General features: G+C 48.3%; 1 protein-coding gene across 4 annotated transcripts in view; it reads right to left on the reverse strand.

The window, feature by feature from the left end:
- The window catches only part of PPP2R5D (protein phosphatase 2 regulatory subunit B'delta), a 741,061-nt gene that overhangs the window by 358,338 nt on the left and 355,918 nt on the right, over positions 1-26,805 (reverse strand). For all 4 annotated transcript variants that reach the window (XM_069608914.1, XM_069608915.1, XM_069608913.1 and 1 more), the window contains exon 4: positions 5,386-5,585. In XM_069608914.1, the coding sequence (XP_069465015.1) occupies positions 5,386-5,585 (200 nt within the window). The remainder of the gene's footprint in view (positions 1-5,385; positions 5,586-26,805) is intronic.

The following is a 26,805-nucleotide window of genomic DNA, read 5'->3' on the forward strand; positions in this document are numbered from 1 at the left end:
TATAAAGACAAAGTAAAAAGGCAATAAAGAAAAGAGTAAACAAAAAGGTATGAAGAGAAGAGAATGGTACAAGGAATCAATGACAGATGTAAAGAATAAAGGAAAGAAAGAATTGACAGAAAAGAAAGGCAATGAAAGCATGGGATGCAGGAAACATGAAGAAAGTACAGAAACAAGGAAAGGAAGGCGGAAAGATGGAAAGGGCAGAACATTTAAATTAATGAGAGAATTGGGAGCATGGAAAGTAATAAGAAATTGAATCATGATAAAAAATGAAGAAAAGAAAGTAAGGAAGTAGAGGACCATGAATTAAAGAAAGGAAGCAGGGTGAATGAGAAAAAATAAGTAAACTAGAGAAAGCGGAAAGGCTCACAGAAGAGAAAGAAGGAAATGATTGTTAGACGGGTGGAACAAGGATCACAATATCATTGCAAAACAGCATCATGCGTGTTCTAATTGCACGTTAGTCAATTTCGGAATTGTATGAATGTTGTGAAAATTAAAACTCGTTTCTGGCCGACACATCTATTATTGGTACTTTGTTACAGCAGCTGTTGCTGCAGGGTTCAGAACATGCCCTGCAGAGCTTACCAGGAACCATACACTCAACCGAAGTAGTAGGAAAGACTGCTGCCCACTTGAGCCAAATAGAGGCAACATGTCTGCCACTGGCGAGTAGTAAAAGTTTTAAAATACAATGATTCATGACTGTGTCCCTCTTTATCTGTTCATATAAGCAACTCCTCTTAGTAATGGCAAAAAGAATAATTTTTTTAGTGTATAGGTCAACAAATTAATAACTGCAGCAACGTATACATCTGCCGCGATATCACCTCTGCAATTGCGCCCCAACTAATAATCACTTCCAAAGTGTCCCACATGAAGCTGCATACCTTCCAGAGTGTTCATCTGGGCTATGCCTCCGTTGCTGCAAACCTGCATATGCATGAAAAATCTTGGTCCTAAGAAAATCAACTGACAAACAGTCAACCAAACCAGTGTATGCGCTTGCCAGTTTCAGCTTCTGCCCATTTCCACAGGTCCCTCCACCAAGCCTCAATGTGGGGGCCTCCTGAGGACTTCCACAATCCTGCGTTTGGCCAATACGAATAGGAGATCCTTCATCTTAGTGGGGTGTGCCTCAGCGCGCCTCTGAGGGAACATTCCCAACTAGCATACCTCTGGCAGCCAATCGTACATGGAAATCCCATCCTTCGCCGCCCTTCCAGCAATGCCATACCAAAAAGCTTTAATCACTGTGCGCAACCACAACATATTTCATGTCAGCCTTATAGCAGGTGCATTTGGGGCACTTCTGCGCTTCCGCACTTAAGAACTGGGAAATGGCATGCAGAGTCCTATATGGCCTATGTGTAACATATACTGGTGTCACCCTAAATCTGGCATTCCTAGACACCTTCCTTGTGTACAACGGTGCTTTGGCCCATTCCCCGTCCGCGAATGCCCTCCTTACATCAGCTTCCCATTTGGCTCTTACCAAGAGTGTTGGAGTTTTAAATGCGTCTAACAGCACGTCAGAGCCTGGAGACCAAATGACCACCCCTCCACCTCCCAAGACACATCGTACAGTGTGTCCAATACCAGGTTTTTTCTCCCCGCCCCCTTCAACCAGAATTCAGGCCATCTGGCCTCCAGTGTCGTAATCAATCAGAGATATGTGAGAAACTGACCGCTCGGGATGTCATACCCATCTATCAGAAAAGGGAAACTCATCAGCCATCTATCGTTAAACAGGCCCCCCCAGGGTGATTATCCTGCTAGGGTTCCAGTAAAGTCTGCAGCTATGGACCTCACCGTGGTTCCTCCCGCATATTGCTGCCAGGGGTATGCTGATGGAGTAAGAGTCCTGACCACATCAGAAACCGCCAGAATGTACGCCAAATCTTCCAACCCAACTCCAGTAACCTGGACTGATCATGCAAGCTAATGTCTGCCACCAAAGTGCCTCCCGACAGGCCGGTCGGGGTCCAGCAAGGCCTCATCTGCCAAACAGGTAACAGCGAACTGCAACTGACCAGCAAGGTAGCAGGATTCAAAATGCAGAGCTCGATACCCCCATCTTTGTAATCCCTGCATAATGTGCCCAGTGAACTTTTGCACCTCTTCCCTCCCCAAATGAACCTGAGTCAAACTTGCGGAAGAACAACCTTGGGGGTATAATGAACAATGGGGCATATTTGCATAGTGGTACAGTAGGCGCAGCAGTACCACCATCTTGAGAAGTGCAACTCTGCCCATCATTGACAGGAGCAACCTCTGCCAGAATCCCATAGATTTCTCAATCCCTCGACATGCCCAAAGGATATTCATTTCATGATCCTTTCTTGGGTCATGATAGACGTTCAATCAAATATTAGTCAGGGCGCTCCTCTATGAGAACGAACACGGCAAAAAGGCCTGTTCTTTGAGAAGGTACCCACTCTAGAGTCTGCAGCCACACTTAAGCTCACTGTACCTTTCACAGATGGGAAATATCCATTTGCACATCAGTCTTTGTCCCGCCCACATGGGCAGTCCAGCACCGAAATGCTATGTCAATTCCCTTCTGAACAGCAGTACCAACAGCAACCCCACACACGTGTTTCAGCCTTGTTAGGCATCATAAGTAAGGTGGAGCTGTGCCTCTCTGAGCACAAAGAGCAAGGGGTCCACGTCTGGGTGAACCTGGGAAACTTAGGGTGACTAGTCCTAAGGCCCTTCAAAAAAATCAAAAATGAGTAAGGGCATCACCAAGTGCCCAACAGCTAACTGCATGTTCAGACACAGCCGCATCTCACACAACCCGGTCCCTGTCCACAAGACCACCGGCTCTGCGTGCTGCAGCTAGGTACCTCTTTAACTAGCACCCAAATAAAAGGCAAACGGGTTGAAGTGACAGTGGAGGATCGCTAGCACCCCAACCGTCAGGCCTGCTCCATGCAGTAGTCTTCCTGCAGGTCACAGGTCCACTCCCCGCCGAGCGAAGAACCGGTTGATGCCCTACAATGCACTACGGGTATCCCTGGAGCAAGTTCCCGCATAGTATTCACTGCCAGTCAAGTTTCCATGTCATACGGCCTGCGAAGTAGGGCCACCTTCAACATGTCATCCAAGCATGAGCACCCTTCTGGGCTGTCAAAGAAAAGTGAGGTGCCATTGTGGAGTGAGTCTGGCCGGATAGATCAACATGTACTTCAGGCCCGCTTGCCGAAGCCGCTCCTTGGTTTGGTGCGAACGATGCACTCTGTTCTGTACTCGCAACATGTAATCCGGGTACACATCAGTATTGGCAGACCCCCCCTATCGATGACCCCCACCTTGTCTGGAGAAAGCGATTATTCTTTCCCCGTCTTTGTAGTTTAAGATTTTCACAATCAATGGCCTCTGGGCGCACCAGGCGGGGGTCTCCTGGCTAACAGGGTACCCGGCACAACTTCCTCTGCTCCCTCAGGCGGGCCGGGATCTCTATGTTTCGTCGGGCTCTACCTTCTGCCTCCTCGGCCCTGTGTTTGAGCGTTTTCACCCTCATTTTCAGTTCCTTCCCCTCTGGTAGAGTTCCGGCAATCTGTTGCTTGTTCTCGTCCACCTGCGTTTCCACGGTTTTCATTACATCAGTGAGTGCCCAGACGCCCTGTCTGAGGAGGTCCACATCAGTGATCCCTTCGTCAATTTTACTCAAGTGTTGTTTGCAGATCCGCAGTTTGGTTCTCTTCTTCTTTGTTGCCCGAGGGTGAGGCTGTATGCGTGACACAGCCCTCCTCCATGGCTGCGCTTCTGCCCTCTGCTTTGCGTGCAAAAGCCTTGGTTTTAGTTTGCTCGGCTTTCCCCTTGGGCTGTTTTTCCAGCATGTGATCGGGGTGAAGTCCTACTGTAACTTGTTAATAACTACCAGCTCTGCACTCGGGTCAGCCCCCGCAGTGTAGCCTTAGGTGGTTCCCCTGCACAAGGCCATCCGACCATTTTGTTGACACTAAAGCCACAAGACAGAGGTAATAATGCCTTGTGTGGCACCACAGAGTACTAGTGTTTCCACCTCTGCTGGTGCAGTCTGTAGCCCACTCTGCTGCTGTGTGCCCAGCTAGTGTATGGCGTAGCCTCTCCACCACGGCAATATGTCCCAATGCCAGGCCTCCCTGCGACTGTAGGCGTTGGCTTCACTACAGAGCCCCAGAGCCCTGCACACCCCAGGCTTAGGATGATTCTGCTGGGAATGCTGTGGAATGTACTGGAGCGAGGTTGCGGCTATAAGCTAATCAGCATTCTGACATGAGTCAGGTCAGTGAGGTGCAATGCGCCTGCCGCCCACGATCTTTAAGGGGCTTGCAGTCTGGCAGCTGCACATTTTCCGTTCCTCTGGGGCTCCTCTACCTCTGCGCTCCCGTATTGCAGCGTGACCCACTCAGCTCGCTGCTACTACCTCAGGGCCTCCCCTCCTACCTGCTCCACCTGGACTCTGGTCTCGTGTGGGTCTGGCTGCCCGACAAGCACTCCGAGGCTCAGGGTGCAGCAACAGTCCCAAGGCAAGTTACCACTGTGTCAGAGCGGCAGGTGCCATTTTCACTTCAACCATTCGTCAGCCAGAGGGCTCGCCTCACCCGAAAACCAGGGTCTCCAGCGACTGGAGCCAGTCTCTGGCATTCCCCGCACACAGGGCAGCACCAACAGCAAGTTTCTGTGTTCTCCGTGCAAAGTCACTGTTCTAGGGCTAATCAATTATACAGATCAGGCGGGATCTATACAGAAAAACTACCCACCCTCTCTAAAAAAAAAAAGAAAGCCAGAAAGGTATATTTCAGGAACTTGGTAGGTTGGCCAAATTGCCTCAGCATGAGCTTTATTTGTAAGATCCAGAACATTTGAGAATCATCTAAACTTGAATAAAGGGAGGGGCAGTGCCCCATACCTGAATGACCTACTCGGGCACGTTCTATGCTCTGTGGATGGAGTCGTTTTACTGCAGAAAATGTGCATTTGCATTTTGGTTTTAAAACGCAGCACAGACTGACCACACTGCATCAATGCTTCAAAGGTCACAACAGATCTTTTTTTGTACTGCACTTATCAATCGTTTGCCATAAAATGCAGGGGAAGAGGATTGGTTGAAGCAATATGGTATGGGGAGAGGGTGCGTGGGGGAGGAGCAGGGTTTCTCCTCATGCATTTTGTGGCAAAGAATGTTCAGTAAAAAATATGCAGTGAAGAAATAGGCACAAAAGACATGAAACCTCTACTAGGTCCTCCAGTGTGTAAAGAGGGCAGAGCACCAGACGCTATGCTACTGTAGTAGCTAAGCATGTTAAGACTTCATTACAATGACCAACGCTGCTCATCCACCACAAACACTGAAATCAAACCAGAAGATTCCACCAGATCTGAAACTCTTACCATGAGAACTGCTTCAGGGTAGATTGACTCCGTGACCACATCGCGGTTGTGTGTGATGTACTCTACCATCTCATTCAGTCCTGCCCGCTTCACCTCCTTAAATTTCAGGTCACTAAGCGGATCAGACACAAAGTCGAAGAGTACGCAACATTGTCGGAGCTTCTGGATGAAAAGCTCCTCTCGATCAAGAGTCGGAGAATCTGGAAGGGAAGCAGAGACACAAAATTAGGAAGGATGGAAGAGGGAAAAGCCAAGCTCCCCTCAGACCAAAGAAATGGTAGGATAGGAAAAGTTTGTGTGGATAAAGGGAGGCCAAGGAAGAACAAGTTACTTACCATTGATAATGTTCTTTGTGATGAATATGGTTACCAAGCGCTTTTTCTCTTGCTATTTTCCTTCCATTGATTTCAATGGGACCCCAAGCTTTTTCTCTATGTCCTGGAGCTCTGCCTGATTTCGAGGCAAGCATATCCTGTTTAGCTCCATTTAGCTGTTTAGTCCTGCAGCCTATAAGGTTACCATGGCAGGGGTACCATTTCACAAATTCATGTTTTTCTGCGTTTCATTGTAGCACACACTAACTTACAGTGGAGTGCCGAAGGGGGACTTGACGTCTCTCACTTTTGTTTAGCAATTTTCATTATGCCGATGGCAGTAAATCGTGTTTTACTTCTCTTTCTGGGCCACTCCCCTAAACCACATAATGCCATTTCGTGTACCATATACTCATAATAGCTGCTACGTTTGGTTCATGCACGGTTCTTTGATGGTGTGCCTTCGCACGTCAGAAAATCCCATATAAGGTCTACTGTGTATTCCTGCCAAGAAATGTTTGTTGCTGGGTAGAGCTGGAGCTTTTGACAGTCCATGATTGAACCCTTACCTGAGACTTGCTCGCCCTTGGTATGCTGGGGTCTCTCCTCTGCCCCAAAGCCTAAATTCTGGGTACGATAAGGAGCACTGCAAGAGTTCTGGAGGCCGGCACTGGAGTCAAAAATCAGAAGCAGAGCCCCTTTGAAGACTAGGAAGACTGTTGCTAAGGACAACTACAGCTGCCCATGCCAACTTGCAGGGTGCAGCCCTGCTGTCCTCCTGCGACAAGAGAAGACTTGACGGTGCTTCCTTCCCACATCAGTGGATGTAGGAAGTGTCCCAGGTCCATGCTATCTGCCAACAAAGCCTCTCTCAGCTACAGCTGCCTTGCCAGGAACGAGGGCAAAAATAAATCTTAAATAGTACAAAAGTCGATATTTTCGAGGAGCGAAACAACGAGGACTCCCAACACGTGAACATGCAGTACAAATCTGAAGATGGCCACCAGGGGTGGAGCTATGGAGGACTAAATTGGCTGCGGCAGTATGATGCAAAGTGACAGCAAAAGGCTATATAAGTGACAAGCAGTTTAAGCTTTAAAGCTAAACTGCTTTAATATTACTGAGGATTCCTAGCCGGACAACAGGGAATATTCATAAGCATGTGAATCCATGGAAGATCCTGTGCTGGAGAAAAGCTATTTATTTCCGGCCGCAGAACAAAGTATCATGTTTTGCAACTGCAGAGGGAAAGCACAAACAATGACCCCCCTTCCCCATGTGAAAGTATCACCTGTTGTCCTCTTACTGAGCAGCAACAGGAATGATAAAAATGCATCATTTTAACCTCAATTCATTGGTAGCAGGAATAAACGCATCTAACGTTTCACCAGGCTTACCAGTGCGTTTCTGCAATATGAAAACACACGCTGGGAACACAGAGGCTCACAGAAAGTAGAACACACCCTAACAGATCAGGCGGCACCTGTAATCCCAGCTCTACATGGGGAGGCAGAGGTTGTGGGTGGGGATGGGGGTTTGAGGCTGCTGTTCCCCATCCACTGGTGATCTGCACTAGAGCTAACATGAGTATTCTATGTAACCCGAAGTGAAGGGTCCTGTTCCTGGTGAACCCCAAAAGAAGGGGACCCGATTCGGATGACAGCTGTGGTGGGCTGGGTGATTTGCTTACAGATGAGATCAGAGAGTGAGGGCGAGAACAAACACACAATTGGGCCGTTACGAATTCCAAAATAGAGATTTAGGACAGTGCCACACAGTCCAATAAGGAGATATAATGAGTCCAATCCCACAGGTGCAGCCTGTTCCCTTGAACCCCAGAAAAGCATCAAGGCAGATGTCAAATAAAAAGCAGCCAGCCCAGGCAGCCTTTGTCCGTTTTAGGCGAACCTTCATGGCGGAGTGCAGATTCTGTAAAATCAAGCACAGAGGGTTGGCTAGAGGCGAACAGCTAGCCACTGGAAAGCAGAAAACACTGGGCCAGGCAGGGTCCACTGGAGAGTATGATAGTGAAGTTCAGAAGGGAAGAAGCACTGGTGAGTGGTATGCATGTTAAAATGTATAAGAATTGCAGGCCTCGAAAAATCTTTAAAATACTGTAGGATCTCCAGGTCGAGTAACTTCAATTATCTACTCGATATAAGAGAAATGCACTTGACCCATGTACTGGATGGCCTAATATATTTTGTGTTGAAAAAAAATAGTGACGAATGAAGAAACATTAACAGCAATGTTAATGTGCCTTTTTAATATTCTCCCCCACACGTGAATTACTATTAGTCAAGGCGAATAGGAGGGTTATAACAGAGTTCAAAGTTTTCATCTGTCATTAGCTGCTGGCTAATAATATCTGAATCTTGGTAAGTAAGAAAAGGTAAGCTGTGTATTTATTTAATTGAAGGGGCGAGTGACCTTTTATGCCTGGCTAGTAGAATGCAACTTGAATTTTGGCCCGCTGGTTAGAATTCTTTTGGGCATGTAAGCATGCACCAACATGGGTTTACTCCCTCTGTGCCCACAGGCCATCCCCACCTCTCTGGTCCCCCCGTGATGTTCCCTTGTGCCCCCACCCACTCGCACACAGGTGTTGCCTGTTTTGCTTGATTCTTCAAACCTGTGCCCCCTCAGCCCCATCCAGTCTACTTCTGCAGGAGTCTGTCCTGAAACATTCTGGTTTCACCATCACCGTCTTGTGGCCAATGCTCGATTTGACTTTTATGGACTTCATTGATTCACAGTGCATCACCCTACCCTTTCTCATGGTGGCCCTGCATCATGCTGTTCCCATCTTGATCTTGTATCCAGGCATGCAATATTATGTTTTACTACTGACTTCTGCAATTGTATTCACTCTCCCCTCTTGCTTCTCCACTGTTTTTGACTGCTTACTCTCTTGTTCTCTCCTCCTCTCCCTTTCACCATCTCCTCCTGTCCTCTTACTTTCTTCCATGCACTTACTCGATCAGAATTGTCCCAGGACCTAGTATGAGAGAAACCTCGTCTGTCTCATCCCACCTCCCCTTACTTGTCCCCCCCCCCAGCTACCAGCACTATCTGAAATGTCATCAGACCTAGTACGATCGATAGTCGCTTGTTTTGTTCCTCCCCTCCCTTTCTGCACACTGCTCCCTTTGTTTTCTCTGGCTCTCCCAGAAATGGTAGTACGGTAGTAGCCTGTCTGTTTCCATTTCCTTCCCACTCACCCCCGCCCTTCCTTATCTATGTCTTAGCTCTTGCACTATCTGAAATGTCGTCAGGCCGAGTACGATAGTTAATTTCACATCCTTACTGTGCATGGCCTGTAAGAAAGTGATTGCATTTTCCCTTGTTCCCTACCTTGCCTTGAAGCGCTTTGAAACACATTGTGTATAGGCACTATATAAATAAACTATCATATATCATACAGTTTGCAGTTGCTTGTTAGTTCGGGTTAGGGTTATAAAAAGTTAGGGCTAGGATAAATGATTCCATACATCGCTTAAAGGGTCCTTAATATGAGATCCATCCCCGCTCATGCGCTGGATATATGTGACCTCATCATGCCACTTGACCACCTAGCTATTACCAAATCCTGGCTACATGCCGCATCCGGCCCAGCTTTGACCTTAGCAATACCACATGGGTACACTATTCACAGAAGTGACAGGCCTGAAGCCAGAGGAGGTGGGGTATCATTTAACTATAAGAACTCCCTGGCATTTAGGCAACTTAATGCTGATATGGAGGGAAATTGCAACCTACTCTCTATCAAACTCCTCACTTCACCCACAGAATCCCTCTCCCTTATTCTGTATCGCCTACCTGGCCAGGAAGAAGCAAATTAAATACCCATCAGATGCCAGCAAACCGAGTTTTAGATCAGTCTCCAGGCAATACAAACAAGCTTACATCTTGGCGAAATCTACCTCCTACAACCACAGAATAGCTAATGCCAAGTCAAATACCAAAGAACTTTTCACTATACTTAGAGAGCTGGACGCCCCAGCCACCCTACCACCAACGAGTATGGTGTACAAACATCCAAAAAGCAATGCAAGACAAAATAGATTCCCTACAGAAGAAAATCCATGCCAAACGAGCTCTTCTCAAAAATCTATACCTGCTAGCACCCGATAACCCACTGTCTACCCCCGTTTCCTTGGACCACCCAGCATTTAATTTCCATAATGTTTCTGAAACGGAGGTTGCAGCCATCCTCAAAAGCATGAAACCTTGCAGGCGTCAAGTGGATATCTGCCCTGCCACCACCATGTCATCATCATCATCATCATCATCATCATCATCATCATCATCATCAAGGACTGTGCTGAACAACCAACTCCCTTCCTCACCAACTTCATCAAGGCCTCCTCCTCCTCAGGCTCAGTCCCTGCAAGCCAGAAGGAAGCGTGGGTCCTGCCCCTAATCACAAAACTCACACTAGACACCCTAGCCCCTAACAACTACCGCCGCTCACAACAATCCTTCCTCCTAAAATTCTTAGACGGGGAGGGAATAAATACAAATCCAGCGCTACCTTGAAAACAACCACATCTTTGGTATGCACCAATCAGGATTCCGGCCAGGCCATGGAACAGAATCAGCATTGTTGGACCTAAAAAAAAAAAACAGCTTGATACAATCAGAAATGAGGGAAAGACAACTCTCCTCCTTCACCTGGACCTCTCTGCCGCCTCTGACTTGGTCAACCACAAAATCATTTGCCCCCAGCTGACATCCACTGCCAACCTTTCACCGAAAGCCATGACCTGGGTAACTTCCTTCCTTGCAGACAAAACATGCAGAGTGCCTTCCCAACGCCCATCTCATGCAGAGTGCCCCAAGGTTCTTGCATTTGCCCCACCCGCTACAGTATATTCACCACACCCCTCTGTGACCTCCTGGACTCTATCGGCATTACATACACTAACTATGCAGATGATACCAAACCCCTCTCTGGCAACTACACAGAAGACTTACTCACCCTAAACACTATTTACACGACCATCCAAGACTGGATGGATACTAATGGCCTCTGTCTGAATGTCAAGACAGATTTTGATGGTGGGGCCACCAGCAGTAATCAAGAAACTGAACTCATCGTACTCCACCTTCAACATTGACAGCCTCCAGGTACCAGTCTTTTCCTCTGTGAAGACCTTGGGCATCTATCTTGATGGCACCCTCTCCCCGACACACCAGTTTAACGCCATAGCCTCCTCCATGGCCTACACACTAAGCTAATCAACACTTCCAGACCATTCTTATACCCTAAAAACTGCCTTTCCATTGCTCGAGCCATCATTGGGTCATAGCTGCAATACTGCAATGCTCTCTTTGCTGGAACTTCCGCACTCAATATTTGTAAGCTCAAGGTGATCCGGAACAATGCCATCCTTAACATTCCTAAGCAAGAGCACATCTCACAGGCCAGAAGCGATGCCCACTGGCTGCCTATCCAAGAAAGAACCATCTTCAAGACGTAATCCATTACACATAGATGCCCATCTAACGCGGCGGTGCCTTACCTTCCTCAAAAGTTCACAAATGCCTTGTTATGAAGAGCAGCAAGATGGACATACGCACATTGACTCATCCACGGAGTTAAAGGTGGCGGTACAAGCTTCCCCGCTATAGCAACTAGACAATGGAACTCATTCCCACCCAGCCTGAGAGCTGAACAATCCTATTGGGCCTTCAGAAAATCATTAAAAAGGTGGAGGTTTGACTAAGGCCCTGTGAGTCAACCTCACTGCCGCCCCTTTCTTGACATTCATTTGCATGTAACTGGTTGTAACAGCGCCTCAATGCCCCAGGGTTTTTGTGTAAAAATAAATCCATAATGGGCCATCAGAGAAGGCTCAGGAGTGTTAGTGTGTGAACATACTACACAAGAAGTAACACTAAAACAAACAGGTAGTCACCAGAAAGAATATAGTTAGCTGGAAACGATGCAGAATTATAATAGGAGTACCAGTGCATGCATTTATTTAAAGATGGTCCTTTGTCCCCCCCCCGCCAATGCAGCCTTTCATGCAGAAAAGGCTACAGGCTGCTGCCTAGTGTTGGCTCAATCTGTACAGCCTCTGCCCAACACCACACACCCACACCCATATTGGACATACCCATACTGGACATCACTCCTGATTCGAGTACCCTACCGCTTAGCCCCACAACCTGTCTTAAGGCTGCATTAACACTGGGTCACTCACAGCCCATGCACTCGACATGGCTGATCTCATCACAACTCACGACCTGAACTTCATAGCCATTACCGAAACTTGGCTCCACGCTGCCCCAGGACCGCTTCTATCCCCAGCTATCCCTGAAGGCTATACTATTATCAGAAGTGACAGCAATACTGATGAAACTAAAGGAGGCGGTGTGGCCATTATTCATAAAACCTTGCTTAAACTCAGACTCTCCGTTCCCTGCCAAATCACCTCAGCAGAATTACTCAGAGCTAAGATGGCCATCACCCCCAACCAGACTATTACACTCCACATTATATACAGACCTCCTGGCCCACTTCCACGTTTGCCGAGGACCTCTCCCATGTCCTCGCTGACAACACCAAGACCAAGTCTTAAATGATTGTACTAGGTGATTTCAATCTAGGCTACCAAGACCCTAATGATGCCTCCACCCGCGAAGTCAACAACCTACTACTTAACCTAGGCTTCACACAACGGGTCACTTCGCCAACTCACTCCAAGGGTAGGACTCTCGATTGGATAGCTGACTTACATTGTGACTCTAATGTCAATTCCAATGAACCATGTGCATGGACCGACCATCACCTAATCACTTTCAGCATCCCCACTAAAATCATCCACTCTATCCCTAATATTGCACCCGCCACCACCACAAGAAATAAGCGCAACATAACCTGCGCCAAACTATTCCCACTCATCCTCCCCGCTCTCAATGATCTCTCTTCCTCATGCTCTTATCCCACAGTCTTGGTAGACACATACAATCAGACCATGCTAAAAGCGCTTGATCTCATCGCGCCCTCCAAATTACGCAAACCGAAACCTCGGGCCCACCTCAACTCTTGGTTCACGCCGCAGTTGAGAACCCTACGCAAAGAAAAAAGGATTCTTGAAGCACGTTGGAAAAGCTATCCAACGGAAGCCAATAAAGCAAGTATTGCCTTAGCTACCCTAAATTACAAAGAAGCCATACTTTCTGCTAAAAAAGAGACATACAATAAACGCATTGAACTAGCCCAATCTAACACCAAGGAATTATTTAAAATCTTAAAGGAACTGGAATCCCGTGCCACTCCTCCAGACACCTGTTCCAAAGACAGCATCTGGTGTGCTAACATTCAAAAGGTCCTCTTGGGTAAAATCGTCACCCTCCAAACTAAAATTAACGAGAAAAAAAACAGTTTGCAATCCAGTCTGTCACATAATACCCTTTTGGCTAATATCAAATCCAACATTTAATCCCTGAAACCATTTAGCTTCTCACCTCTCTCCATCATCGAAGTTGAACACATTATCAACAACCTTAAACCCTCCAATTGTCAGGGGGACCCATGCCCTGCCACCAATATTAAGGAGACCTCGCATAACTTGGCGCCCTTCATCCCCACACTCAAACTCCTCCATCTCTGTGATTGTCCCGGACAACCTCAAGGATGCCTGGGTTATTCCACTCCTGAAAAAATCCACTTTGGACACTAAGATACCCACTAACTACAGACCAATCACCACGGTCCCTTTTCTTCAAAAAATTATTGATCGTGCTGCATACCTGCAGATCCAACAGTATTTGGCAACCAATAATCTCTTGGGATTGAGATAATCTGGCTTCCGCCCGTGTTACAGTACAGAAACTGCTCTTTTAGACCTAAAAACTCAGATTGAAGACCTAAAGGATAAGGGCAAACTGGCCCACTTACTCCTCTTAGATCTCTCCGCGGCCTTCGATTTAGTAAATCACCAAATCCTATGCCGCCACCTTAAAACTGCCGCCCACTTCTCGGACAAAGCTACAGCCTGGATCACCTCCTTCCTGGACAATAGATCCATGAGGGTCTTCTCCCCTACTGAACCCTCTCCAGTCACTTGTGATGTCACTCAAGGATCATGTGTATCCCTGACACTCTACAATGTATTCACAAAACCCCTTTTTCACATCTTGGATCTACTGGGCGTCACGTATACCAACTACGCAGACGACACTCAGATACTTATCCCCATCACGGGAGACCACAAAACTGACTCCCTAGCCATCAACGCCATTTATCAAGTCATCCAGGCATGGATGGCGCAGCATGAATTGTGCTTAAATGACGAAAAGACTGAGCTCCTCATCCTTGGCTCCCACCAAAGACCTAGCAAGCTTGACCCATCGTTTAAATCTTTCACCATTGATGCTAACACCATCAAAGTGGCTAAGGACACTAAAACGCTTGGGATCTCCTTGGTATAGGAGTCTAAAATCTTACCAAAGATTTATCCAGTGCTGGGGTACGCAAGATAATTCATCATATACGAACTGTATAATAGTCTTACAGATTCCTAAATATGTCGTTACAGGTACAAGCTCTGTCCCTCCACAATGTACTCAGTGCCCTACAGATATCTATATTTATGATGGATTATCTTGCGTACCCCAGCACTGGATAAATCTTTGGTAAGATTTTAGACTCCTCCACCCCGTTCTACTTTAGCATCCCCTTGAGAGATTTTTTGAATTTTCATTTTAATATGAGGTCACTGTTCCATTGACAATTCCCTATTTGTTTGTCCATAGATAGTGACTCCAGGACTCCCTCTAAGGTTACCACACGTCCTGATGAAGGCCTGCTCACATAGCTGCATTGCACAGCTTCTTTAGGCCGAAACACCGTTGTGTCGACGATATTACCAGTCAACAGTGCACATTGGAAGCATTGTTTGTGTCTTTTGTATACATGTCCATGAATATGGGTTTATGTTGTATTACTGTAACTGCATGACTGTTATGATTTAACAAAAATAGCAGTACACCCTTTGTTGTATCACATTGAGATCCAGTTGTTTTCACTGGACCATACTCATTTGTATTGTTGTGGCATAATACCTCCTGGGTGCTCTATCCCCAATAACACTATCCAGATGCTATTAAAATGCATTTTGTAAAAAAGGATTGCAGTATGACTAACTGTTTTTTCCTGCATTAGTTTGGAATTGTGTCTGACCTCTCACCCTGCAATTTTGGTCTAGTTTATCTAATATTTCCCTCCTGGGTTTTTCAGGGCTCTGCCAGGTGCCCTACATTGAATTTAGCATCTTACACCTGCAAGCTCATCACAGCATGCTGCCCTTTCCCATCACCAGCCAACTGCACCACACTAGCCAGGACCTTGGTCCTATCCAAAATTGATTATTGCCATGCCCTCTATCTGGGCACCAACCAATGCAATATAAAAAAATTACAAATCATCCAAAACAATGCAATCAGAGCGGCTCTAAACATTCCTAGGAACCTTCACATTTCTGACTCTAGACGGAATCTCCGTTGGCTCTCAGTCTCCCAAAGAGTCTCTCTTAAAGCACTTGCGCTCACACACAAAAGCCTTGCCAACCAAGCCCCTAGCTACCTAGCCAGCAGATTCACACTACACACCGCTGCGAGACCACTCAGAAGTGCCCAAACCAACTGCCTTGACATCCCGCGGTTCAACCTCCACAGATCTGGTGGACGCAGCTTCCCAGTCCTAGCAGCTAAGTTATGGAACTCGTTACTAATCCTCTTAGAGCTGAATCCTCCTTCCCAGCCTTCAAGCGCAAAGCCAAAGCTTGGCTGTCTACCCATGACTTCCTGTGACTCTGCCCCAGTCAAACTATAGCATTAACAGCCTATTGTTATAACCTGCTATTGTACATTTGTATATTTTCTGTATAACTTGTATATTTCTGTATATTCAATTCAAATGTCTTGCCTGTACCATGCCTGAAACTAAGTGATGCGCCTGGATGCCCTTGAGCCTGGTGCACTATATAAATTAAATAAATACAAATATCATCATGAACCCGAATGAGCAGGCCTATGCCATGAATATAAATGAGCCAGGACTCTGCTGCACTTGAAGGGGAACATTGTACATATCTATTTTGAAGAACAACATTGGTTCACTCGGGGGCACTCTCTCTCTCTCTCCAGGGCAGGGTGTTGAGTGTGTTGCAGCTGAAAAAGCCAGGTATACCAGCCTCGTCCACCACCTTACCCCACCGCCAGAAGAATATTCACATCATGTGAATCCATGAAAGATACCAATGCTGGAGAATTGGTGTTACAGGTAAGAAACTACAACCTTCTGCAGCATTGGATCCTTCATGGATTCACATGCTGTGAATAGATTACATAGCAGTTCCAATCATGCACGGTGGGGTGTAAAGGCAAACCAATACAGAAACAAAATCATATACATGAGACAAACCCATCCAGTGACCAAGATCAAAAATAAACATCCCGAAGCTGCGGGGATTACCCTATTGAAATAGGCATTGCAGGATCGCCCGTCCCACCTGCACATCACCACCATGCTGCTGCCCCAGACAGTAATGCTGGGTAAAGGCATGCAGCACCACCCAGGAGGCCGCCTGGCAAATGTCCACCAGCGGGAATCCCCGACCATAATGCCGCAGACAAAGCCGTAGACCTTGTCGAGTGTACCTTTGGAGTCTTTCCCAAAGGCTTTCCAGCTTTAGTGTGGCAGACGAGGTAGAGGACACCCAACGAAAAAGTCCTGGTTTGGAGATTGCTTGTCCCTTGATGGATGGCCCATAAACCACAAACAGCTGTTTAGATTTTCTGAAATCATGAGTTTGATTCAAATAAAACTTCAACGCCCTCTTTACGTCCAGAGAATGCAGAGCCCGTTCTGCAGGCGTGGATGCTGAAGCAAAAAACGAGGGCAAAACAATAGAAGAGTTTATGAAATACTGTTGGCACTTTGGGGCTAAAGTGCGGATTGGTGGCCAAAAACAACCTTGTCCTTCAAGAATCTCATGTATGGCGGTTCTATAACCAATGCTTGCAACTCTGAACTAATTGCCACCAGAAAAGCCACCTTCCGTGACAGAAACTTTAAAGGAGGCGTCGACAGCGGCTCAAAAGGCGTCTCTGCAGACCCGAAGGTACCACATTAAGGCTCCACACGGCGCAAACTTCTTGACCGGAGGAAAAGTTCGAAACAACAAGATATCGCAGCCAAGTGTACTTTTATGGAGGATAACGCCAGGCCCCCAACAGGTAGGGGAGAACCTGTTCTGGGAAAATGTTCAAAGGGTCCACCCCAGGCTGGGCCTTATACCACACACAAAACCAGACTGTGGTGCCACACAGCACCCTCCCCCGTCCTGAGCCAGAAGGTCCGGCGTCACCTCCAACCGAATCAGCTCTGCCATCGACAAGAAAAGGAGATCTGAGAACCACGGCTGCCTTGCCCAGAACGGAGCCACCAGAATCACATGGCATGGGTATCTCCGAATCCACTGGAGGGTCTGCCGGATGAGAGGAAACGGGGGAAATGCATACGCAAACCGGCCCGTCCATGGGAACAAGACCGCCGCCCCCAGAGACTCTGGGTGAGCCCACCTGCTGGCGAACTCCCTGCACTGTTTGTTCTCCACCGTTGCAAAAAGATCCAATGGGGGGTGGCCCCACTTCCGGAAGATCATGGAAACCTGCTGCTCCTTCAGCTGCCACTCGTGCTACTGGCCAACGTCCCTGCGGAGCGCGTCTGCCTGCACATTCAACACTCCCGGCAGAGAAGCCACAATGCCGATTTCATGAAGCAGAGCCCAATGCCAAAGGTCCTGTGCTTCCCTCGACAGCACTCTGGAATGCGGGCCCCCTGTTTCCAGAGATCAAACATTGTGGTGGCGGCAGAAACGACTTGAGGGCCCAGTGCACTGCTCTCAACTCGAGCACATTGATGTGGAACTGAGATTCCTCCTGAGACCACAGGCCTTGAACTTGCAAGTCGCTGAGATGCGCCCCCCCCATCCCATCTGAGAGGCATCTGCCACAATCGTAAATTGGAACTCCGGCTCCAGCAACGGCATGCCCCGAACCAGATTGTCCGAGCACTTCCACCAGCGAAGAGCTTCTACCAGAGCGCCGTCGATCAACTTGTCGTACCACGATCTGCAGCTCTGTGCCCACCGGTCCGCAAGGGACTCTTGCACCGGCCTCATGAAGAGACAGTTCGGCGGCAGCAGCATGCATGACGCCATGGCCCCCAGCAGCGACATGTAGGACCGGACTGAAACCCTTGTGCCGCTCTTCCACTCGGCTGCCCTTTGCAGGAGCTTCAGGACCCGCTCTCGTGAGGGCTTCACCAGTACCAGTCGAGTCCGAAACTCTGCCCCCAGAAACACCAATTCCTTGGAAGGCTCCAGAAATGATTTCTCGAAGTTGATGGCGAATCCCAGCCGTTGCAACAGCTGCATGGTAGCTCCGAGACTTTCCTGCGCCTCCCTTGGCGATGAACCTCTCACCAGCCAGTCGTCCAGGTACGGGTATATGTGATGACCCTCCCGTCTGAGAAACGCTGCCACTGGTGCCAAACACTTTGTAAACGTCCTGGGGACGACTTCAAACCAAATGGGAGTACCCGAAACTGGTAATGGTCCTCTCCTACGACAAACCGCGGAAACTTGCGGTGCTGTTGACGCATGGGAATGTGGAAGTATGCGTCCTGTAAATCCAATGATGCCAGAAATTTGTCCGGCTGCACCGACCGGATGACTTCCTGAAGAGTGAGCATCTTGAACTTCAGGCGTTGCAGAGTCTTGTTCAACGCCCAAAGATCCAGAATGGAACGCCACTTGCCATTGGGTTTCTTCACCACGAAATAGCGGGAATAAACCCCTTGGCCTCGCTTTGCCACCAGAGCCGGTTCTATAGTCATCTTCTCTAGCATAAAAACCACCTCCTGCCTCAGGCTGTGAAGATGTGGTTGCATGGAATACACCGGTGGAATGGCAACTGGAGAACACTGGAACTCCAACAAGTGGCCCAGGCGCACCGTGTCCAACACCCAACGATCCGATGTTATTTTGGACCATTCGTCCACGTGCATCGCCACCCTGTCCCCTAGTAGATTGGCCTGAAGGAAGCCATTGTTGTGGTTTAGCTTGCCTCCCCTTGGAGGTGGAGGCCTGCAAACCCCATTTCCGCTGAGCCTAAAAGTCCCGACTCTTCTGCGCCGACCTGCGATACCCCTGGGAGGAATAACTCGACAGACCATAACCCCGGTCCCTGGTGGAAGCAAACGGGGCATTACCCGAAGCACCCCGGAACGGGCGAAAGGAGCGAAAAGAGCATCCACTCTGCAAAGCCCCTAAGGACTTAGCAGTCTCTGTGTCCTCCTTCATCCCTTTGAGGGCATCATCGATTTTTTCCCCAAACAAATGCTCCCCCTCACAGGGCATGTCGATAACCTTATAATGCACCTCTGGCCGAAAGTCAGTGCACTTTAGCCAGGCTTGGTGACAAAGTACTACACCATTATTAATCTGCTTAAAGCCAGACTCTGCCAAGTCAACGGAAATATTTATACTGTGATTGGAAGCCTCCTCGCCTTCAGGCACCAATAGCATGGCGTCCTTGCGGTGCTGCTCCAAAATAGGGGCAAGCCTATGCCACATCTCACAATCATAGCGTGCCATGATCGCTGGGAAATTTGCCGCTTTCACCGTCGTCGCCCCGACAGTCAAAACCTTCTTCACAAAGGCATCCCGTCTTCTTGCCTCACTGTCCAGAGGAGTAACACTTGTGCTGACTCCGGGCCTTACGGCTTGCAGCCGCCGACACCACAGACTCAGGAGTGGGCTGCAACACTAAGCACTTCGAGGGAGATTCTGGGGCCTTGAACTTTTTCTCAAGTCTACCCTTGACAGCCGGCTCCGAAAACGGATGGTGCATCGTGCGCAGGCCCTCCTGCCACACGTGGTCCAGAATCGGCACGGAGAATACAGCTTTCCTTCTCTTGCCCATTTGATCGAACAGGAAGCAATCCTTCCGCTCTTCCTCTGGGGGCAACCTAAACTCCACACACGTCTTATCCATCATGGTGTGGAACGCCCCAACATCATCAGGCGGTGGGGGGTGAGAGTGCGCCATACTCCGAGGCTGTTCCACCCCCCCGTCCGTGTCCCACGCGTCATCCCTCGCCGGTGACGATGAACCAGTAGACATAGTGCGCCGCGGAACACTGTCCGTCTCCAACTCTCAGGATACGATCGTGGACTGTCTTCTCTCACCGGCAGCGGTACCGGCAACCCAGCCGGAGGAGATTTACATGGAGGCACACCAGGAACTTCCATTACAGGCCCCACCGGGGTCATATTCAGAGGCGGCAACCTCGCATCCAGCTGGCCCAACAATGATTGCAGCATGGACAAAACTTGGAGCGACAACAGACTGCGGGTTAACCAGTGGCTAACTAGCAGGACCAGCTCCCTCTCCCACAGACGTCGAGGGCCCAACACTTTGCAGTCCCAAAGCCAAAGGGCCCAGCACAGGCTCCTGGTCATCGTCCACCTCCGAAGACACTGAAAAGGCTGCAGTATCTTGATGTAGAATGGTGTCAGGCAGCAGCGAGTCAAAGGCGGAAGACTGCCACGCCCCACTCCTCTGCAATAATCCTTCCTTCTCCATCCTCGTGGGATAGAAAAACATTGGTCTTTTTTCAAACACTTGTCGCCGGAGATGACAACACCACCGTTGATGATGGAACTGTAGATTGGAGAGCAACCATCAACGACGTGCCCACTGTCGACAAGGTCATCGTCGGTACCGCCACTTGCGGTGTAGATTTCACCGGAAACCCGGCCTGCATGGCAGCGCTGGACCAGTGTTTAGACCCCTCCCTGCTAGAGGACAACCTGTGATGGTCTCCGGAAGAGGAGCGTTTCGATGATGAGTCCTTTGGCTTGGCCAAGCCCTTCTCCTGCACCGCCGACTTATCGGATCTACTACCAGACCCCCGGGAATGGTCCGACCGACCATGCTTAGACGAAGAAGCACCCTTTGACAGCTGCTTACTCGAAGACGATCTACTGCTCTTCCCCACCTCCGACGCTGGTGCAGGACGATGTTTCTTAGCCAGAGGCTTGGCCGGCGCCGCACGGCGATGTTCCGCAGACTGCACAGGCCGCTCTGAGGACAGGCTCCGGACCGACCCCACCCCCGAGGCCGGGAATGTGCCCTCATTAAGCCAACAGACCAGCCGCTGATTGCGGTCCTTAAGAGTCTTCTGCGAGAACCCTCGACAAATCTCGCAAGTGTCTGCCAAGTGATGGGGTAAAGGCAGTAGAGGCAATCCATATGCCCGTCGCCTTCATACACCACCTTCAACCCACAAGTCGCACAGGTCCGGAAAAGAGACTTCTTTGGAGCCCCAGAAGCCATCTCAATACTCGAGTAGCAAAACGCATGTGCAAAAACACAAACACCACCAGGTGATCCCAACAGTTTGGAGACGGTTGAAATCTGAAGGGAAGCTGCAAGGGCGGGGCTATTTATACCATACGTCCTATTGTTGGGGACTAAAGCACCCAAAAAGGATGTTGATAAGACACTAAAGTGTCAAAGTTTTCCATAGGAAAACGCTAGGTTAAAGTGACCGAAGTTCCCAGCCTGACAACAGGGAATATTCACAGCATGTGAATCCATGAAAGATATATTGTCTGGCAATGCTGGAGAAGGCCATTGAACTGCGTTATGGACAAAGATTTCATTATTGAAACCCCGTGCAATGGCTCTTTTCCCCTTCTTTGTTAGCCAAAAGCTGGCACTTGGGCCACCAAGCCTACCACACTCTTGCAATCAAGCGTATACATTCCAAATACACAAATCAGTGGGGAAGCTTTTTTTTTCCCCCAGACTCCATATCAATTCTATAAAACAAATTACACAATCTATGCCTAGACTGCATAGAGGAAAGGTTTCCTCCAGTAAGTTGTAATGTGGACAACAGGGTGTCCGATGTTGAGTATTTTTACATTCTGTGTGTGAGGGTGCAAAATGTGCACTAGCAATTGGCTAGCGAAATATGTCTTCGCAAGTAAGAAATGGTGTTCTGTGTGTATGGATACTTCTATTGTGCTCACTACTTACAGGAATGAATGACTGCTCTTTGGTGATCTCTCCTAAGTGAAAATAGAAGCAGGCTGGCACAAGGCAGGCAGATGTCTAGATTCTCAGTACACATCCACCTCTCCATCCTAAAGGAACTTGAGTCACCTATTGCCATACCAGACACTTGCACTAAAGATCAGACCTGGTGTTCTGACATCCAATATGCTCTATCTAATAAAATCACTACCCTCCAAAACAAAATTCAACTGAAAAAAGACTCGCTTAAACTCCCTACACTGTCACCACCTAAGGCGATCCACATGCCTCAACATACCAAATTTTCCTTCACCAAAACTTCCACACTTGAGATTGAAAAAATTATCCTCACCCTCAAACCATCCAACTGCAAAGGTGACATCTGCCCAGCACAGCTAATAAAAGACGCTGCCAGAGACCTATCACCATTTATCTCCAAACTGGTCAATGCATCCTTCTCTACAGGCATCATCCCAGCTAATCTAAAACAATCCTGGGTGCTCCCGTTGCTTAAAAAGCAAACTCTAGATCCTCTTATCCCCACCAATTACCGCCCAATCACTACAGTTCCGTTTCTGCTAAAGATCCTGGACAAAGTGGCCTATATACAGATTCAAAACTACCTTGAACTGCACAAACTACTAGGAACTAGACAATCTGGTTTCCGCCCACTACACGGAACGGAAACAGCCCTGATTGACTTAAAGGCCCAAATAGACGAACTGAGAGATCAGGGCAAGACAGCCCTCCTCCTCCTACTAGATCTCTCAGCTGCGTTTGATCTTGTGGACCACAAAGTCCTCTGCAAACACCTGGACGTTGCCGCTCACTTCTCCACCCAAGCCATCAGTTGGATAGAATCCTTTCTAAGTGAGAGAACTATGAGAGTCTTTTCCCCTTCGGCAGCAGCTGACCCTATACCTATTACTTGTGGAGTCCCTCAGGGATCCTGCGTCTCTCCGACCCTCTACAATATATTCACCAAACCTCTGTTCGACGATCTGGACAATCTCGGTATCACCTACACTAACTATGCAGATGATACACAGATTCTCTTCCCACTTTCTGGGGATCACAGCAGGGATGGGGAGTTGGTGAATAGAGTGTATCTCATCATTCAGGCATGGATGGCCACTCACGGTCTTTGCCTGAATGATGATAAGACAGAGTTGATCATTCTGGGCACACAAGCTAATATTAACAAATTGGGCCCGGATTACTCAGCCTTCAGCATAGACGGAAATGCCATTAAAGTCTCGAGGGAAGTAAAAACACTTGGTTTCTATCTCGACTCTACCCTGTCCTTCACTAAACAGGTAAACTCCCTAGCCTCCACTACTGCCTACACTTGTAAATTGATCAGAGCAGGCAAGCCCTTCCTGTCCAATACCAGCTGCCTAATCCTGGCTAGAGCCTTAATTCTTTCCCGACTAGACTACTGTAATGCCCTATACAGTAGCGCCAATAAAGCCACTACCCTAAGACTTCAAATTCTACAAAATAATGCTCTCAGAGCTGCATTAGGAATAAAAAAGAGGGAGCATATCTCCTCGACTAGGCGGCAACATAAATGGCTCTCTACGGAGAATAAAATCCAGCTAAAAATGATCTCATTAACCCATAAGGCCTTAAATAATGCAGCTCCCAGCTACTTAATGGACAAAATAAAAAGAAAAACTTCTAATAGACCCTTGAGAATCGCCAATTCCAATTGTTTGGCAGTACCTAGATTCAGACTCGCCAAAATTGGTGGCGCCTGCTTCCCTGTGAAAGCTGCTAACCTGTGGAACGCCCTGCCACCTAACCTAAGAGCTGACCAACCCTTCCCCCATTTCAGAAGGAACCTTATCAAACACATTATCGCCAACAACGACTTAACACCCGAACACTCACAAGTGTAGTCCGACCCAATGCACCCTGACGTGACATCAACCTTTATGCTTATTACCGCAAATCCTGTATGTTGCTAACTGTACATTCATGTAAATACGGCAAATCTTTATCTGTACATTCTTGTAATTTGTGCAATATGGTGTAATATTGTAAATTCATTTATATAACATTGTAACATTGTAAGCTTCGCATATACTTGTTGCTGCGCCCGGTAACCTAAGGGTCTGGTGCGCAATATAAATAAATAAACAAACAAACAAACAAACAAACCTCAGAGCTGCTCCAGTGTCCGCCTCCTCCAAATGGCCTTCAACAGGTTTGAATGGCAGACTTCAACAGATTTACTTACATGTAATTGCAGTTAACCCTGTGCACTGCTGCCACCGGGAGGGCAGCTGCAGACAGTTCAATTAGTGCATATAAGCATTTCAGATGGGACACTAACACCATGGAATGTGTACTCTACCGTGCTAGTCGACAAATGGCTTTTGCAATAGAGAGCTTGTCTCCAGAGAGGATGGGAATCAGCTTGGATCTGTACACAATCAGGCCTGTCCATGTTCCGGAAGAGCTGTGGCCGTAGAGAAGGCTGGGGGAGTGTAGCGGCTGGAGCTGGTAAAGGATGCTTTGCTCATTTCCAGCTCTAAGCCCATCGAGGGAGTCAGGCCCAGACAAGTCAGACTCTGCCAGGCCCAGTGGGTGACACTGCAACATGTAGCAAGTAAAATATCCTGGACAACCAGCCTGATTCTTGCTCTGTGACCCGGGGATAACTGGATGTGTGGATAGGGTTAGGAACAGACTGTTTGATATGGACCCTTGAACCGCCCCTGCTGCAATGAACGAGGTTAGAGCCAGTTCAGACAATGTTGGTAGGGAACCGGATCTGCAGGGAGGGCCGGGCATCTCTGACCACTATACAAGAGCCAGAATTATTTGGGGCAATTGATAGCCATGTCTGAGTTAGGCGGTCACCTTCCATGGATCTACAGCGTCTCATTTATAACAAGCTCCAGGATACACAATATTTTCTGGCCAATTGTCTCTGTTTAGTTTGAGCCAATTGTCGCTCATCCACTTACCAACAGCCGTCGGGCATCTTGGCAGGCACGCCATATCAGCCTGTTCCAGATCTAAACGTATCCGGATCCGAGTGTCGTCGGCATACAAATAACGCCCGACACCAAAGGAGCGGATGAGACAGACAAGTGCCCAAATGTAGATGTTAAAATGGATCGGCGACTGGGAGGAGCCCTGTGGAACTCCACAGCTCTAAGGGCAGGGAATAGATAGAAAAGGTGTCAGAGTACGATCCGCCAGGAACAAGGTGTACCATGCTAGTACTTGGCCAGATATACCGATCTGGGCAAGACGGGACAACAGGATGGGGTGGTCGACAGTGTCGAAAGCCGCTGATAGATCTAACAAAATCAGGGCACCCACCCCACCTGAGTACACCAGTCTGGCCATATCATCCTGGACAGAGACCAGAACACTCGTAGTGCCTCTGCTTGGTCTAAAGCCGGACTGAGCAGGGTCATGAAGGGAGGAAGATTCCAGAAATGAGGACAGTAGAGGGGATACCAGGGACTCACAGTTTTGCAAGAAGAGAGATGGGCCGAATGTTAGCAAGAACAGTAAGTGATGGCTTCTTAAGGAGAGGGAACACACTAGCCGCCTTCAGCTCAGATGGAATTAGCCCAGATTTGCAGGAATTATTAATGGGCGCAGTGATTTCCCTTAGAAGATTATGGGAGATCGTTTTCATAATGGCTATAGGGATGGCCCAGTCCAGGGCAACTAGGATCATGGATTTCCTCAACCTCCTGATGACTTGATGAATGATGGGAATTGGAGGAAATGCGTACAGGAGTGGAAACTCCCAGTCCACTACGAACGTCTCCTAGAGCTCCTCTTAGGGGAAATTCCCTTGAGCAGTACCTTTCGCACTTCCGGTTGACACTGTTTGCGAACAGATCCACTGGGGGTGGGAGGGGAGGGGTTCCCCAAAGGGTGAAGATTTCTTGAAGGACTTCCTGGGCTAGTTCCCCACACGTGGGATACTGTGCTCTGCCTGCTCAGAGCGTCCGCTGCTGTGTTCTGCACTCCTGCTAGGTGAACTACTGACAGAGAGATTCCTTCTTGTATTGCCCAGAACCAGAGCTGCATTGCCCCTCTGCACAGTGGTAGTGATCCTACACCACTTCTCTTGTTGAGGTAGAAAATGGCAACTGTGTTGTCCATCATTATCAGGACATTCTTTCCCCGTACAGAGGGCAGAAAGGCCTTCAGCACTATCTGATTGTCCTCTGCTCTAAAAGGTTGATATACAGTTTGGACTCCGATGGAGACCAAAGACCGCTGATGGTCAAATCATTGGTATGGGCTATCCACCCCTTGAGTGAGGCGTCCATCACTTCTGTTATCTCCAGCAATGGTTGCCAAAAATATTCTCCTTTCAAGATGTTCTTACGACAGGCCCACCACTGAAAGTCCAGCGAGACTCTGTTTTGGATTTGTAGGAGATCTGACATCCTTCCTGAGAATTGTGACCACTGTGTGCTAAGAGCCCATTGGAGAGATCTCCTTCCTCAGGCGAGCCTCTGGCACCAGAAAAATGTAGGATGCCATGAGGCCGAGCAACCTCTGAAAATCGAAGGCCGGTAGATTTTGGCCATTCTGGAATTTTGTCACCATCTGCAGAATGTCTTGAGCCCTCACCTCTGGTGGCGAGGCTTTTCCCAGTGATGCATCCAGGACTGCTCTGATGAACTTGAGTCTTTGTGATGGTATCATGTGGGACTTCCTGAAGTTCAGTGAGAAGCCCAGCCTGTGGAGGGAGTAACAGGTGGAACTGAGATGTTCCAATGCCTGTTCCGGGGAACTGGCCCTGATTAGCCAATCGTCTAGGCAGGGGTAGACGTGAATCCCCCCCCTCTCCTGAGATTCGCTGCCGCAACACCCATTAGCTTGGTGAAAACCCACGGGCAGAGGTTAGCCTAAATGGCAGAACTCGAAACTGATAATGAGAACTGCCAACAGCAAACCTCAGGTACTGTTTGTGCTTGTGATGGATCAGCACATGAAAGTA

The sequence above is a fragment of the Ambystoma mexicanum genome, chromosome 4q (assembly GCF_040938575.1).
Source record: "Ambystoma mexicanum isolate Mex_15411 chromosome 4q, UKY_AmexF1_1, whole genome shotgun sequence".
In the NCBI taxonomy this organism is placed as follows: domain Eukaryota; kingdom Metazoa; phylum Chordata; class Amphibia; order Caudata; family Ambystomatidae; genus Ambystoma; species Ambystoma mexicanum.